Source organism: Cornus florida, unplaced genomic scaffold (assembly GCF_030987335.1).
Source record: "Cornus florida cultivar Cherokee Brave unplaced genomic scaffold, ASM3098733v1 CherokeeBrave_3.0.0_Hap2_Chr07, whole genome shotgun sequence".
Lineage (NCBI taxonomy): Eukaryota > Viridiplantae > Streptophyta > Magnoliopsida > Cornales > Cornaceae > Cornus > Cornus florida.
In genome coordinates this window covers 18,243,822-18,259,164 of record NW_026775577.1, presented here as the reverse complement: position 1 = coordinate 18,259,164, position 15,343 = coordinate 18,243,822, and the positions used below count along the sequence as shown (strand labels likewise).

The following is a 15,343-nucleotide window of genomic DNA, read 5'->3' as shown; positions in this document are numbered from 1 at the left end:
TTTTCAAAATGCTTACTCCCTATTATTCTAAAATAAAGTTAACTTTTAATTTGAAAGTCTCATTTATTAAGTAGATATTATCTGTTGAAAAAAAAAAAAAGTACGGAGTAGTTCTTATCCTTGTAAAAAGATGATTAATCCATCTTATCTTCTACCGACACCATATAACACGTGCCCTTCCAGTAACACTGCCACGTTAACCTCCGTCACTTATCTTCACAAACGTGACACGTGTACCGATGACGTGGCATGCAACCTGCCTTCCTCTACCCACTTTAACTTCCTATATAAACTCGAGAATGTGTTTACAATCTACACTACATCAAACTCATTTTTACACACACCCATCGAAGCAAAAGGATAGTTATAAACCTTTATTTTTCAGAGTCTCTGCTGTGAGTTCTTCAGTTTTTTCTTAGCGTTGAAGGTATGGCAAATTATCAGAAGAAAGGTGTCGTGGAGAAGATCAAGGAGCAGATTCCAGGTATGCATCAGTCCCACACTACGGCCACCAGCGCACCCACCACTGGTCACGGCTACGGAGGAGGAGGGCAGCATCAGAAGCAAGGTGTCGTGGAGCAGATCAAGGAGCAGATTCCTGGTATGCATCAGTCCCACACTACGGCCACCAGCGCACCCACCACCGGTCACGGCTACGGAGGAGGAGGGCAGCATCAGAAGAAAGGTATCGTGGAGAAGATCAAGGAGCAGATTCCTGGTATGAAGCAGTCCCACACTACGGCAACCAGCGCACCCACAACTGGTCACGGTTACGGAGGAGGACACACTACGGCCACCAGCGCACCCACCACCGGTCACCTCCACGGAGGAGGACAGCAGCATCAGAAGAAAGGTGTCGTGGAGAAGATCAAGGAGAAGCTTCCTGGACACCATGCCCAGCATCAGGACCAGAATCACCATTACTAGAGGTGTTCTCGCATGGTGTAGCAGCTCATATATATATGTATGTGTGTGCGTGTGTCTTATAGGTTACATATAAAATACACAGCTACATGTGTGTTCGTTTGTATTTGGAGGGTGTGAAGGTTTACTTTACAAACGAAGTGCATGTGTAATTAATTAATAAGCAGGATGCCAGTGGTGTATTAATGTTACATGACTGCACCCTGTGTTAAATGTGTGCTATGTGGTCTTTTTAAGTACTTTAGGGACGTTTGTTTTGTGATTTATAGTTGGGTTTTTATCTAATTCGTCTTCTTTCATGGACGTTTGTTTTGTGATTTATAGTTGGGTTTTTCTCTAATTCCTTCTTTCACTTTGCTTCTTAAAAATTTAAGAATTTAAAACTTGCATGGTTTGTAATTTTAATAATAATTTTCTTGTTTTCGGAAAACGGATTTTTTTTTTTTTAATATTTTTTATTTACATACAAATTTTTTTATAATTGAATTTTCAAAAAATTAAACCAAGCCAAAACAGTTTTTTTTTTTACAGTTTTACTGTGAAAAGAAATTGTTATGACAATTACATATCAAATAAGACCTTATATTTTCAGAAACTGTAGCCCATGACATACTCAGGCCCACTAGGGGGAAACAACAATCGAAGCGCGAAAACCCAAAAGAACTGGCCCAGGAGTTGCATTGAGAGGACAGAGTTAGTGGGTGAAAAAAGGTCGTAACTGATGTTCATGTCTCTCATTGTAACAATTTCAAATTATCTAGAAAGAGAAAAACCTTATTTGATTATTCAAGGCGTACTACCCTGATACGTTAAGGTTAAATTCTGACGGCCCGGTTTAGAAAGTGATATACGTCAGAATCAATAAGAAAGAGAAGAGATGAAGGAAAAGAAGCCTACCCTTATTAGAGCTATCCTACTGCCACCACTCCGGCGTCGTGTACTGGGACCTCTCTCACCGGTCCCTTCCTTTGATGTCTCTGGCTTTACTTTCTAAGCTTACCTGACTTAAGTTCTTCCTCATCACCATCTTCCTCTCCCGTGTTGATCATCGATAAGAACATTAATGACTTAGTATTGATACGCTTGCTTGCTTTAATTAAAGGGGCCTTGAGCGGGGTCATCTCGAAAAGCGCTGTTCGTATCTCGTCTTCCGTCCCTACTCGAAGCAGCCAGTCATTCTGAGTTGTAGACACCTTCGAGTGAATGAAATCCGTAATATGAATTGCATCCATGGGGTTTGATGTCGAATAAAGCTGCTGAAAAACATGTTCGACAAGATTTTGAACCTCCTGTCCATCTTCTCTCCAGATGCCATTGGAATCCTCCAGGCTCACCATAATATTCTTTATCCGTCTATGCGTGACTTTAGCGTGATAGTGATCAAACCTGTTCTTTGATGCTTGGGTCGAGGCCACTTCTGGGAATGAACCCTTAGGTGTTGGAAAGTTTTGTGACTATCTAGCAGATTCTTCGGAACTTTGATTTGTGAAGGTTAAGGATAGATCTACTATTAAGCAAGACGGGGGCGTTTGTTCGACAAATCTGCCTTGCCAATCATAAGCCTCCGCTTCTCCTTTTAGTCATGAAGTTTACCCGACATGGGGGTTATGTCTAAGGGCAATGAAATATAGTAATAGTAATAACAGAGCTTCTTCTTCGCCGTCAAAGGTAGCAGTACGATTGATTCACTATTCTGGTCAGAGAAAGTCTGGACTTGCCTTCTAACACATTTTTGAGTTTGAAGAGGGTTTTTTTCTCATAAAGCATTCTCCTACTGCCCCTAGGTCCCTCGCCGTTAAGGTTCCCACGCGTTCTTAAATAGCGGAATGAAAGTTCAAGGGAAATGAAGGACTTGGCTGTAGATCCAGCCGCTATTGAGGCCGCCCACCGGAGATAGGATTGCCCGAGAGCTACAGCGCGGAACTCGTGTCTTCTTTCCGAGAAGTACCACTGGGGTCGTTTCGAGGTTCCATTGTTCTCTCTACTAGCAGGTAAATTGGTAATTCAATTATGGAACAACAAACTATTTACTACCAAGAGTTTCAACTCCTTTCAAATGGACTGTACTATCAAATGGAATGTACTAGTGTATTTTCACTTGAGACAACAAACAAACAAACAATATCTTCTACAAACCACTCAATCAAAAACCCTGTACAATTGCACTGCATTTGCGGTTAAAAAGCATTGATAAAGGTAATTGTTAAAAGTAATTATAGGTAATATCGATTACTGTTACCATTTCCATTTTCTGTTACTTCACAAAACCCTCCATTTTCTATAACAAAAAGCTTTTCTCATAAACCTTGTTGACAGCCCACTAGCATACTGTCATAAACCTTGTTGACAATGTCAGCTTATGAACAAGCCACTATACTGTTTTTCTATACACATAACTTTTAGCTCATTCTACATTAGGGCAGACAACAAAACGAAGAAGAGGTGAAAACGGAGAAACTTTGGGTGGTGCAATACATATAAGCTTTCAGTTTCAGAAAACTGACCACACTAACTAACCTTTACGCATGTTGGTAATCTTAGCTTTCTGCAAAACTTCCTTTAGAACTGCAGCGATTCTGTCCGCCATGTGGTGTTCTAAGAACATTTCTCGAACCTTCTCGTAGCCTCTCTTTCCCATGGTAAGCCTCCTCTCAACATGAGTGGCGAGTTTGACGATGTTCTTTGCTAGAGGAGTGACCCCTTCTTTCCCAATAGGATGCAGTAAGCCCGTTGATCCATTTACTACGATCTCTGTGGTGCCTCCTGCTGCTGTTCCCTGAATGAGTTACAAAAAACGATATTATAGGTAAGACAAGAAAGTTGAGGGGAAAAAAACAAGACATGTAATCGATATTATCACAATCCCATCAACAGCCTGACAGAAAAATAACAAATTAAGAGGGGGAAATAAATTACCAATACTGGCAACTGAAATGCCATGGCTTCAATAGTAATCCTTCCAAAGCACTCTCCTCGGGCCTACAAGGAAGAGAGAGAAAAAAGAAAAATAAGTTAATAAAATCTAGCATTGAAACTAGATTTCGGCATCCCAAGTAATCTTCTAATACAGAAGCTGAGATATAAATTTAAGATGTGACGGGAACAAATATGAACGTCCAGAATCAACTAATAAGACAATGAAACAATAGAGTGGGTATTCCTAACGTCCATAGATCAAAGGCATCAAATATATAATACCAGCCAGAAGCAACCGTCAACCAAAATGTGTATCACGTGTCTCTGTCTCGGGGAACACCTTCCTAATCATGAAATTTCTAAATTACCCTTCTTTCCATACATTAATAAGCCATTTCAATGAAATATATCCCTCAAAACACCGAGCCCTAAAATAGCAAAAGAAAGCATGATTGCCATTACCAGTCTCACAGGAGATCCTCTGCAAAGTTTAATCAACCAACTTATGCTAGTAAAGACTAATTAATTTCCATGAATTCATTTCATCATGACCAATTTAGAAATTAATGTCTTTCTTATTATACTATACTAGAAGCATGAGATTTTTTGGAAAAAAAAAAAAAATCCTTTTCTTTCTATAAGCAATTCCTTGGTTTGGAGTCTTCAGACATGAACTGCAACTTTCATCTTTTCGTATTCCTAGCAGATTACTCATAAGGTCTGAAAGAAAACAAAAAAAAAAACCACAAGAAAGGATGTTTCCCATTCTAATTATTTTTTCCATTTTGGCCGTGCAATTGCTTCTTATTAACACACATCCAGTAATAAGATAGTTTGATTAAATGCATGTATGTCTTGCATATTAGTAAATATTTTTTTTTAGTAGATAAGACACTCACAAATGCGCTTGATCCCTCAACCTCCCGTGTGGGAGGAAGCGGTTATACCACTTGGGCTAAATGCACGATGGAATGTGATACAAATCACATACATGCTATCCTTTTCCTGTGTCACTACTTTCTTTAGCATTTTCCTTTTTCGTTGAAAAGAAAAGGAAATGAAGCAGGACGCAAGCTAAATATGACGGGGCTGCCCAAAATGTCACCTTCCATAAATACACGCTTACAAATCTATCTTGATAAACCCTATTTGCGTAGATATACAACGGCACTCACAGAATTCCATGAAGGAATTGAGAAGAGAATCCAGATCCATACCACCACCCTTGAACAGAATCAGATGACTTCAAAGTTCAGACTAACACCCGCTCAATTATTTAAAGGTGGTTTTCTTTAAAGGGCAATCTTTTTTTTCTATTCTTTTTTTAAGTCGCATTGGTGGTAGCACAATGGTATATACTGTATCAACTAATATAAAAAATTCAAGTAGAAACATAATAGTGAAGCAGTGGTCAAGCAACATTCAAGTGTGAGCGAGTGAGAAGGGGTGCCTGCAACACACTCGTTTAATCTATCTTGATCGACCCTATTTTTAGTCTCCATTTCCTCAAAAATTAACCTTAGATAGTAAAAGGTGGACACTATCATACCTAGAGTGGTGGTGGCACATTAGTGATATAGTGTATCAACTGATATAGATGGAAACATAAATAAAAAATGCATGTCATGGAGAGAAAACAAATACAATTGCTTATAAAATAATTAGTAAACTAAAAGTAGCAGTGAGATACAGCTTACCTGGGAATTCTGAACGAGAACGTCAATCGCAGCTAGGTAAGGAGCTACTGTCAGAGTTTTATTTACAAAATGAACAAGGTGTTGGATTTTCTTCATTATCACGAAGTTCCGAAGTTCCAACTCAAACTTGGTCTGAGCATTCATGTCACTTCCCACAATTACTGCATGCACTGATGGCAACTGCAACTTCTTTTCTTGTATAATTTGCAAACTCTCATAAAAAGAACGCAGAAACAAATCCTGGCCTTTTCCACGTGAAACACCTGCAATTTCATAATAATGTAGTGAGAAGTTGAAATATGCAAAAATATTAGCACTAGCATAACTAGATATAGAGAAGGGTAAAAGTTATCAGGATAAAAGCAAACAGATAAATTCGTGCATCTAAGAGTGACGAACAAGAAGTGAAAAATAAGTACTCAACCACATCTAGCATTTCTCTTCAATGAAATGGGTGAAGTCAGCATCGTAACCAGAGAAGCTAAAACGTGGAACTTAAGTACTCAGACCAGAAAACTCACTTCAGAACACAGATTTAGAAAAAGAGGTTCTTGATCTAAGCAATAGGAGGTAATACTATTCACAACCACTCAAACCTATAAAAGGATGGATATAAACCAAAATACAATTTCATTAATGAAGAAGGCATACTATTTATGAGAGCAAAGACTATGTCTTCATTTCGCACTCCAAGAGACTCCCGAACATACTCTCGCAAAACCCTTTTTGCCACACTATCTTGAGCAACTTCCATAAGTTCCTTGCTATTGCCAAGGTGAACAACATATGTCTCAGGCATTTTAATCCTGCAGAGTAAGAGAAAAAGGGAGGAATATATATTTAAATGATTACCAGTAAATTATGCAGGAATCAAGGATGGTGAAACATGGAATGAAAACAAGACATGTATTCACACATTGCCCATAAAGGGTGGAACTTTCCAATCCAACCATAGTCATCAAACCCAGCAACCTCCTCCTCCCCCCCCCCCACCAACACACACACACACACACACACACATCGTAGGATTAATCTAAGGTGGCAACCTCAACCTGTGAACCATAATCTAGAGAAAAGGGACAATGAACTTGAGCAACAAAAACGCAGACAAATAAGCCAACAAGTTTGCATGAGGGGCAGAAGTAGGCAACAACATTCTTTAATTGAGAGAACAATAACACACAATGACAGCACAAAGCCATTGCCTTTAAGCCCATACTAAACCTAGAGCACAGAGGTTGAATGTACAAAGCTAGGGTCTTGGCACTTACCCACTTATTGTCTTCTAAATGTGCATAACATTTACATTACCAAACATAAATGTAACAATACGTTACCAAAAGTGTTTTTGCCACATGTTTCAATTTTCACCGGATCGGCAACAGAACACAGAACAAAAACGACTACCAAACAACCCCATAACCATCAATGGATTGCACATTACTTGAAATGTTGTCCTTTGTATCTCAAAGAATGTGTTAAAAGACATCTAAAAAAGTGTTGTCAAATTATTGCAACAAAGAGATGCACTCATACCAGTTCAAAGAGTACAATAAAAGATCATATTTTAATGTTAGAACATACCTTAAGCGCTCTTGAGTCCTATTCTTCCAATATTCTGCTGTTATGTGTGAATCAACCATAGCACCTGCAACCCAAGGAAGGTGCTTGACATACTCCATTCTGAAGTAATGACCTCTCATTTCATGGATCCACCACAACACCTTTGGGAGAACACGAGGAACATTTTCTTTGAGAACAGCATCCAGCCACTTTCCAGAAACAGCAGTGTTTAATACAACTAAATCAGCTTTTAGAGCTGTATCTATAGCTTCCTGACCCTTAGCAGAGAAGACCTGACAACGTGTGAAAAGCCATAATAAAAAATTGGTAAAAGGTTGTGCAGCAGCCAGCAGGAGAATTTTAACAAGAAGAGAAAGCAAGTTCACCAATCAAAAGCAGCATAGAATGCCATGAAGGCTGTAGTTAAATATGAAGAACAACGTATAACTTTCCATATGGACATCTTGATGTTTTGCCCAAGAGTAGAAGTTAACAAAGACTGCTTCAGAGTTCGGGGATCATAACATTACAACATGATGTTAAATATCACGGTAATCATCTGATGATTGCCTTGATTATTCAGGTTGCCAGGAGGGTGAGTGAGCATAGCCAAACCTCTAGCCATAAATGTGACTGTCCTCATACTCGATACATGTATTCTAACACTTGACAGCCCAAACTTTTACCATTGCCCCAAGTAATGGCCCCAAAATGCATTTTATATACAAAAAGAAAATATGGCTAAAACACAACTGGGCATCGACATGAACAAATATGACATGAGCCATCATAATAGTAACTGTTATATATTAAAACAGCAACATCCAACATGAGTTTGAGCTGTTATCTTGAATTAATTAAACATTGCACCTTGACTGCCTAAGACTTTAGTTATCAATTTTAACTTTATCAAGAAAAATCAAATAAGTACAACCATTTTTTTTCAGCATCATTTTATTAATGCAGTGTGATTCTCAGCCATCACGCGATATCATATAGCAACAAGAAAAGAAAAATGAAATATTTCACTTTAGCCATAAGAAGGTGGCTAAAGCAAAAATATAAAGACTTCCCCCATGTAGTCTATGTTGGATTCAAAACCTAAAGAAGGTCGGTCTTAACAACTTTACACGTTCATTTAAACGAAAATCAATGAACACTGAACTCCCAAACCCATGAGTATGGTGAATCTGGACCTGTTAAGATTAACTCATATTCTAGTGACATCATGGAAGCATAAATAATAAGCTTAACCATAAACATTAAAATAAAAAGTAAAAAAAAGACCACCCAAATTCTTGGCTTCTTTTGTTTCTCAACCAGAAATCATACAACGAATTGTAGCATAAATGCACAGAAAAAATTAATAATCAAGAAAGCAAAAATAGCACCTTTTTGTCATAGCATTCTATATCATGAAAAGTCTAATGTCATTGTTGATAAAAGGCACAAAAGCTAGAAGCAGGGTAACATATGCATATGCATACAATTTGACAAAATGAAGAATATATAACCTGTACTCCTCTGTGCAACATCTTATGCTCCAAACTGTATATCACCTCATCTGTTTCTGATGGTTTCTGATTTGTAATCCAACAAACTTCAGCGCCAACACCCCTTAATAAAAATGCCAGCTCCATCAACAACAATGGCCCACCTGGAAATTTTGTTAAATAGTGAAATACAAGAGGAGGAAAAAGAATACTCGTGCTTTGTTTCTAAGATAATAAGTAGAGTAGACTCTAAGTTTTTTGGTAGATAAGGTGGAAAGGGAGGTAAGACTGCAACAGGATTTTTTTTTATAAGTAAAGTATTATAAAAGGCGCTCAAACGGGACCAAAAGAACTATACAAGGACCAAATAGGACCCCTAAACTCTCAAAATATCACAAAATCCCCTAACTCCCAGTCGATTTACAATTTATCCCCTGAAACAACAGTTAGATACAAACATGACATTTTAAGAAAAACTTGTTCTATGAATGACTATATTCAATCAACCTTAGTTACGATTTCTACGAACGGCTATATTTTCAAACAATAAATTTGGCAAACAAGTAATATTTGATCTACCAAAGTTAACATTTCTATGAATGACTATATTCTCTAACAATCAATTTGGTAAACTAATACTAGGCCAACCATAACAAACTAAGTTCTCATAAAAATTAAAGGAAGTTTACCAAATAAACTTAACCTACTTTAATCAGTTTGAGGTTGCACAACCATGCCAGATGTTTTATCTGTACATAACATGAGACTTCCCTTTTGTCGAGTTGTGTTATAATGGCTTCGCTACACTAAATCCTAATAAACTTCTTATTTACAAATGGAACCACATTTGGCAGAACAGTGTGAGCAGATAACAAACGAAACTTGACAAAATTGGACAACTTTCCAACACTTCATCCATACCCTCAACATCCCGTGTTTATCGTATTAAAACATATTTTTTGTCGTATAGTATTTCCACTGAGCTGCGTATAAAAACAATGGACGTGCATGGCTAGAACAGCTGGTTTTAGGACATTGACTGATCATAAATTTTTCATTTCTTCTTCTTCTTCACCTCTGTATTCATTTTTTCCCCCGATTTTTACTTTTTATCTTCATTTAAGTAAATCGTTCAATCAGTTACCATACTTTAGGTGCTTCAACAGAACTACACTCAGCATCAATCTGCACTCATCATGGCTCAAACTACAGGCATCAACAAACTTGTATACTCATACATAAACATATACATACAAGCACATGCACATGCACATACTATAATACATACATATAAACATATAAAGTTTCTGTAAATAAATTGAGCAACTTCAGAATCAATCCCCTGAATAAGCATGTTTCATGAGAGTACCAGATACAAACATGACATTTTAAGAAAAAATTGTTCTATAAATGACTATTCAATCAACCAAAGTTATCATTTCTACAAATGGCTATATTTTCAAACAATAAATTTGGTAAACAAGTAATATTCGATCTACCAAAGTTAACATTTCTATGAATGAGTATATTCTCTAACAATCAATTTGGTAAACTAATACTAGGCCAACCATATCGAACAAAATTCTCATAAAAATTAAAGGAAGTTTACCAAATAAACTTGTTAAACTACTTTAATCAGTTTGAGGTTGCACAACCATGCCAAATGTTTTATCTGTACATAACATGAGACTTCTCTTTTGTCGAGTTGTGTAATAATGGCTTTGCTACATTAAATCCTAATTAATAAACTTCTTATATTACAAATGGAACAAGATTTGGCAGAACAGTGTGAGCGGATAACAAACGGAACTCGACAAAATTGGACGACTTTCCAACACTTCATCCATATCCTCAACATCATGTGTTTATCGTATTAAAACATATTTTTTATAGTATAGTATTTCCACTGAGCTGCATATAATCACAGTGAACGTGCATGGCTAGAGCCGCTGCATATAATCACAGTGAACGTGCATGGCTAGAGTCGCTGGTTTTAGTACATTGGCTAATCATAAATTTTCCATTTCTTCTTCTTCACCTCTCTACTCAATTATTTTTTCCCCCGATTTTTACCTTTTATCTTCTTTTTAGCAAATAGTTCAATCAGTTACCATACTTTAGGCGCTTCAACAGAACAACACTCAGCATCAATCTGCATTAATGGCTCACACTTTCAACAGAACTACACTCAGCATCAATTTGCATTAATGGCTTATACTACAGGCATCAACAAACTTGTATATTCATACATAAACATATACATACATGCACATGCACATACACATACACATACACATACACATACACATACTGTAATACATACATAAATACATATAAAGTTTCTGTAAATAAATTGAACAACTTCAGAATCAATCCCTTGAATAAGCATGCTTCATGAGAGTACCAGAAAGTTCTTGTTTTTTTTTTTTTTCTTTTTCATTTTTTGATAATCAAGTAGCAGAAAGTTAGGAGCTCTTATGAACTACATACTACATGCAACACTGATTTTCTTGCACCATTAACTGAAATAAAAGTACTGGTAATAGCACTCCAATCACAAAATTATATCTTCCAGCCCCATTAAATGGATTAGTCGATTAAAATGTATAAAACCAAACACTCATATATACACCAATACAATAAATGATTCGATGAATGAGATCAAAGAGAGTACCAGAAAGAGAGAGCTCGTGCGAAACAAGAAGAACGAGCTTAGACTTCATGAAGCTGAGCGGACTCGTCGCGGCTCCGATCCGCGACGCCAAGCGGAATCGTTTCTCCGGAACAACCTCCTCGAAGCTTCCTCTGCCGCCTTGATCGAACGAAGAAGAAGACTCGAACGCGGCTCGCAAGATGAACGCAATCGCGGTGCAGACCAACAACATGACCAGAAGCGCCAAGAAACGCCGCCTCTGGAACGCTGTAGTCCATCCCGCCGCCGACTGCTTCGCCATTTCTAGGGTTTGAGGCTGCTTCTGCTGCTGCGGTGATTATCTCCGTCACTACTGGACTCCTCGACATTTTAGGGTTTCGATGTTTCGTTCCGAGAGGTGATTTGCGTACATTTGGCTGTGAAAGTCTTGACACTTGGAAAGAGATTTTGGGGTTTTGTGAATCGACGGTTACGTTTCTGTATGTATATGTGTGTATATATATATATGTCTAATTTGTTCTTCTTCTTCGGTGAATTGAAATGAATAGTGTATGGAGAAATTGGTTGAAAGTTGAAACTGAACGGAGAAATTTCTGTTGAACGCTTTGTTTTTCCTTCGAATGCGAAAATACATTGTGACAGTGACCAACCGAACATGTAACTTGCAATTCATTCATTCTAGTAAGGCTATGTTTGGAAACACAAAATTGATGTTATGCAATTGAAAAAAAGAAAAAGAAAAATTCCAAGATTCTTTAACTTTATTTTTTATTTTTTATTTTTGGTTAATTAAATTGCAATGTAAAACTTTTTTTTTTTTTTTTGTTAATTGAAAATAATAGTAATAATAATAATGAATTAAAAGATGGACCATATTAGTATATTAGTACTTTGCATTTAAATAAGGAGGGAAATGAAAAAAAAAATTTAAATTGTAGTCACGTTATTTCTGTCTTTTAATATAATCTAAGAATGGAAAAGATTTTTCAAGACTTTCAGATCATAAGCGCATGATTAATATTGTCAAATTCCAATATTGCAAAGGAAATTAATGGAACTACTCCATATTCAAAGTATGAAAAATGTGTCTTTAATTTTTCCAATAAATGAGTTACGATTTATGAATAATTTGGAAGAGAAAAAAAGAAAATGATAGTAATATTCTTTCATCATATTTGAAAAAGATGATAGAGTATGTCAAGAAAGAAAATGAATATTTTATTTTATACTAATGATAGTAAGAATTCATTTGTTATGAAATGTAATTACACAATTGTCTCTACAAATATTTTCCCTAGTTTACTTCTAAGAAGAAGGATTGATGAAACACTGCTTTAAGGGATTAAGTGTCTTTTTTTTTTTTTTTTTTTTTCCTCATCTTTAAACCAAACACTTTATAAATTATTCCTACTTTTCATTCCATGAGAATAATTTGTAAGAAGCATCTTTATCTCGTTTGGATTTTTTTTTTTAATTATTTATTATCATAATTATGACAAGAAATTCATACACACATATGCTCCTATGGAAATTTGAACTCTCGACTTTTCTCTTTGAGAGGTATTGATCTTAGTAATCTTTTTTTTTCCTAGTTGGTACTCACACACACATGTTTATTCTGAGACTTGAATCCCTGACTTTCTTTTGGGAGATAAGTGGCCGATACTGCTAGACCACTTGCCCGTTGGTATCTTGGTAGTCTTTATCTATAAAGATACAAGTATTTATTACATTTGACCGTTTATAATAAAAATAAGTCAATGGAAAATTAATATGTCCAACCATTGGACAGTAACGGGTGGGTGTTTCGCTATCCAATCAAAAAGCTTAAGTTGTTCGGATTTAACGTGGTACACTTACAACATTCTTTCACACCCGATCTCGCAACGTCCTCATTACAGTCGAGCAACCCTGCCTACCTGGGGTGGGTACCCAGACGCCCTCGAATAGGACGTTTGGCGTGACGCCGAATCAAGATTAAGTCTAACTTTAATATCAATTATAACGGATGTGTATTTTGCGATCCAATCCAAATACTTAAATTATTAAGTGAGAAGCATGTGACTGACACTCAATTCATATATTGGATATGGGACACTTGTAACAACAGCCAACTAGTGATGCAAGTTGCGAAAATTACTATGACCAATCCATAGGCTTTCAATTTGCCATATGATCAAAGCACAATAATGGTCAGATAAAACAGTACACTCGCAAATGGCCTGCTACATATATATATTATTGCATATAGGCATGACTGATCTTATCTCCTCATTTGCATGTTATGCTTTTTTTAGGTAACTTACTTGTTTTGGGCTATATGGCACATACACAAACTGGGGCAAGGCAAAAAAAGAAAAAAGAAAAAGTTTTATTGTTTAATCAACAGTACTGTTTGTTGCAAGGGCTTGTTCAAGAGAAACACAGTTTATGAGCATCATTGAGCCGTCACCCTTTTTGTAAGCATGATATGTAAGGTCTTATGTTTGAATTCTCAATTGAAGTGCCCCTATTAGATATATATATTTTTTAGTGGTTTATAGTTATAACAAATAGTGATCATAGACTATTTTTTTGCAAAATTAAATTGTTAGAGGGAATGGATACTCATAATCTGGTAGAAAATTTAAATATTAAAAGTTATATTTTATTTCAAAAGCTTAAATTTTTAGGCTTAGTTTGGTACACATGAATGAAATATATGGAAATTGAATGAAGTTAGGAGTGAAATGATAATAGGAATGAATTGGAATGGTCATTTTCATTTTTCTTATTTGGTTGTAAATATAAAGTGATGTTATAATGAATTGATAATCACAATTCTAAATGGTGGTGGTGGGAGGTGATAGTGGTGGTGACGGAAGGCAGTGGTGGCGACATGTGGTAGTGGTGGTGGCGGCGGTAGAAGCATTGAACCATGAAGAGCTAGTGGGGGTGGCCGCCACCACTGTATTTTTCTTTTATTTATGTTATAATCCTAAAATTTTATCAGAATCCTGCAAATGCCCCCACTAACAAAACCCAATTTTGTCAAAATCCTAATCACGCCCCCACTAAGAGAACCCCTTATACATTTTTACTCCCAAGATCGCCACAATCATTCCCCCTATCTCCCTCTCTAAACTTCATAATATTGACTTATGAAGCTCTCACTATTTTTTTTTCCCTAGTTCATCACTCTCTCCTTCTCTCTAATATGTATTTTTTTTTTTTTCAAATATATCTCAACTTAAAGAGTGAAGAAGAGTTTTCTCTTCGCCTCTCTCTATGCAACTTCAAATGCTAGATTTTTATCGATTCACTCTTTGTATTAGAATATCTAGAAAGTTAAAAATATTTTTTAATTACAAAAGTAATCATATATATATATATATATATATTATCTCATTATTCTTTAAAATCACCCCTGGGCCCCTCTCAAATTATTTTCTGACTCCACCATTGACAGGATGTAACGAATTTTTCAATTTTAACTATCACAACAATGGTGAGATTTGAACAAGAAATATTTGATTATGATATCATGTTAATTTATACTTTTTTTTTTTTTTTTTTTTTTTTTCCTTCTTCCTAAACTATTAGATTTTTTTAGAAAAATCATTGTTTTTTTTCAGTGCTTCTGTTGGTTATTTGAAAATTGATCTGGCTATGAAAGTGTAATGTTCCTGCCCAAGTCTTCAAACAGGGATTTTAATTAATTAAATAGGTTTTACAAATAGCTGATTGGACTTATATCAGTATAGATTGATTGATTAGGACGCTTAAAATTTATGGAAGAGTTCAGGGCGGTTTGAATTCTAAGACCCGCGTTCCCCAATTCATAGTGGATTAGTTGGGGTCAATATCAACCCCTAGGTCACAATCACCCAAGTCGCATGTAACCGTGTAACAGGTTGGTCACACAAGTCCCAAGTTCTTAAGGTACAAAAAATATCTCACTATTTTTGTTGTATATCTTTTTAGGGGACTGTTGTAGGACAAGATTTTTGTTAGTTCAATGAGTTTGTTTTTAACCCATAGGATAGATCATTTTTTTTTTCGTAGCGACTCATTGAGCAAAATACAATAGCTTTTGCTAGAGTCATGTCGTTTGTTAG

General features: G+C 36.2%; 2 protein-coding genes across 2 annotated transcripts; one reads left to right on the top strand and one right to left on the bottom strand.

Moving 5' to 3' along the window:
* Positions 1–297: 297 nt before the first annotated feature.
* Positions 298–1,245, top strand: LOC132266661 (dehydrin Xero 2-like). Its single transcript, XM_059767594.1, has one exon. The coding sequence runs from the start codon at positions 430–432 to the stop codon at positions 925–927; it is 498 nt and encodes a 165-aa protein (XP_059623577.1). The 5' UTR covers positions 298–429; the 3' UTR covers positions 928–1,245.
* Positions 1,246–3,198: 1,953 nt separating this feature from the next.
* LOC132266655 (uncharacterized) lies at positions 3,199–11,895 on the bottom strand. Its single transcript, XM_059767589.1, has 7 exons — positions 11,268–11,895; positions 8,615–8,757; positions 7,122–7,393; positions 6,189–6,343; positions 5,538–5,800; positions 3,841–3,903; positions 3,199–3,700 (listed from the first exon to the last, which is right to left on the bottom strand). Exons 1-7 carry the CDS (start codon positions 11,545–11,547, stop codon positions 3,437–3,439), a joined length of 1,440 nt encoding a protein of 479 aa, XP_059623572.1. The 5' UTR covers positions 11,548–11,895; the 3' UTR covers positions 3,199–3,436.
* Positions 11,896–15,343: the final 3,448 nt, after the last annotated feature.

What these genes read in the sequence shown, in the direction of transcription:
- LOC132266655 (XM_059767589.1), bottom strand. Translation starts at nt 11,547, where the DNA reads ATGGCGAAGCAGTCGGCGGCGGGATGGACTACAGCGTTCCAGAGGCGG. An exon ending in AGTCTTTGCTCTCATAAATA is followed by an intron (nt 5,801 to 6,188) that starts GTATGCCTTCTT and finishes ATGAAATTGCAG; the next exon opens with GTGTTTCACGTGGAAAAGGC. An exon ending in TTCTCGTTCAGAATTCCCAG is followed by an intron (nt 3,904 to 5,537) that starts GTAAGCTGTATC and finishes TCTTCCTTGTAG; the next exon opens with GCCCGAGGAGAGTGCTTTGG.
- LOC132266661 (XM_059767594.1), top strand. Translation starts at nt 430, where the DNA reads ATGGCAAATTATCAGAAGAAAGGTGTCGTGGAGAAGATCAAGGAGCAG.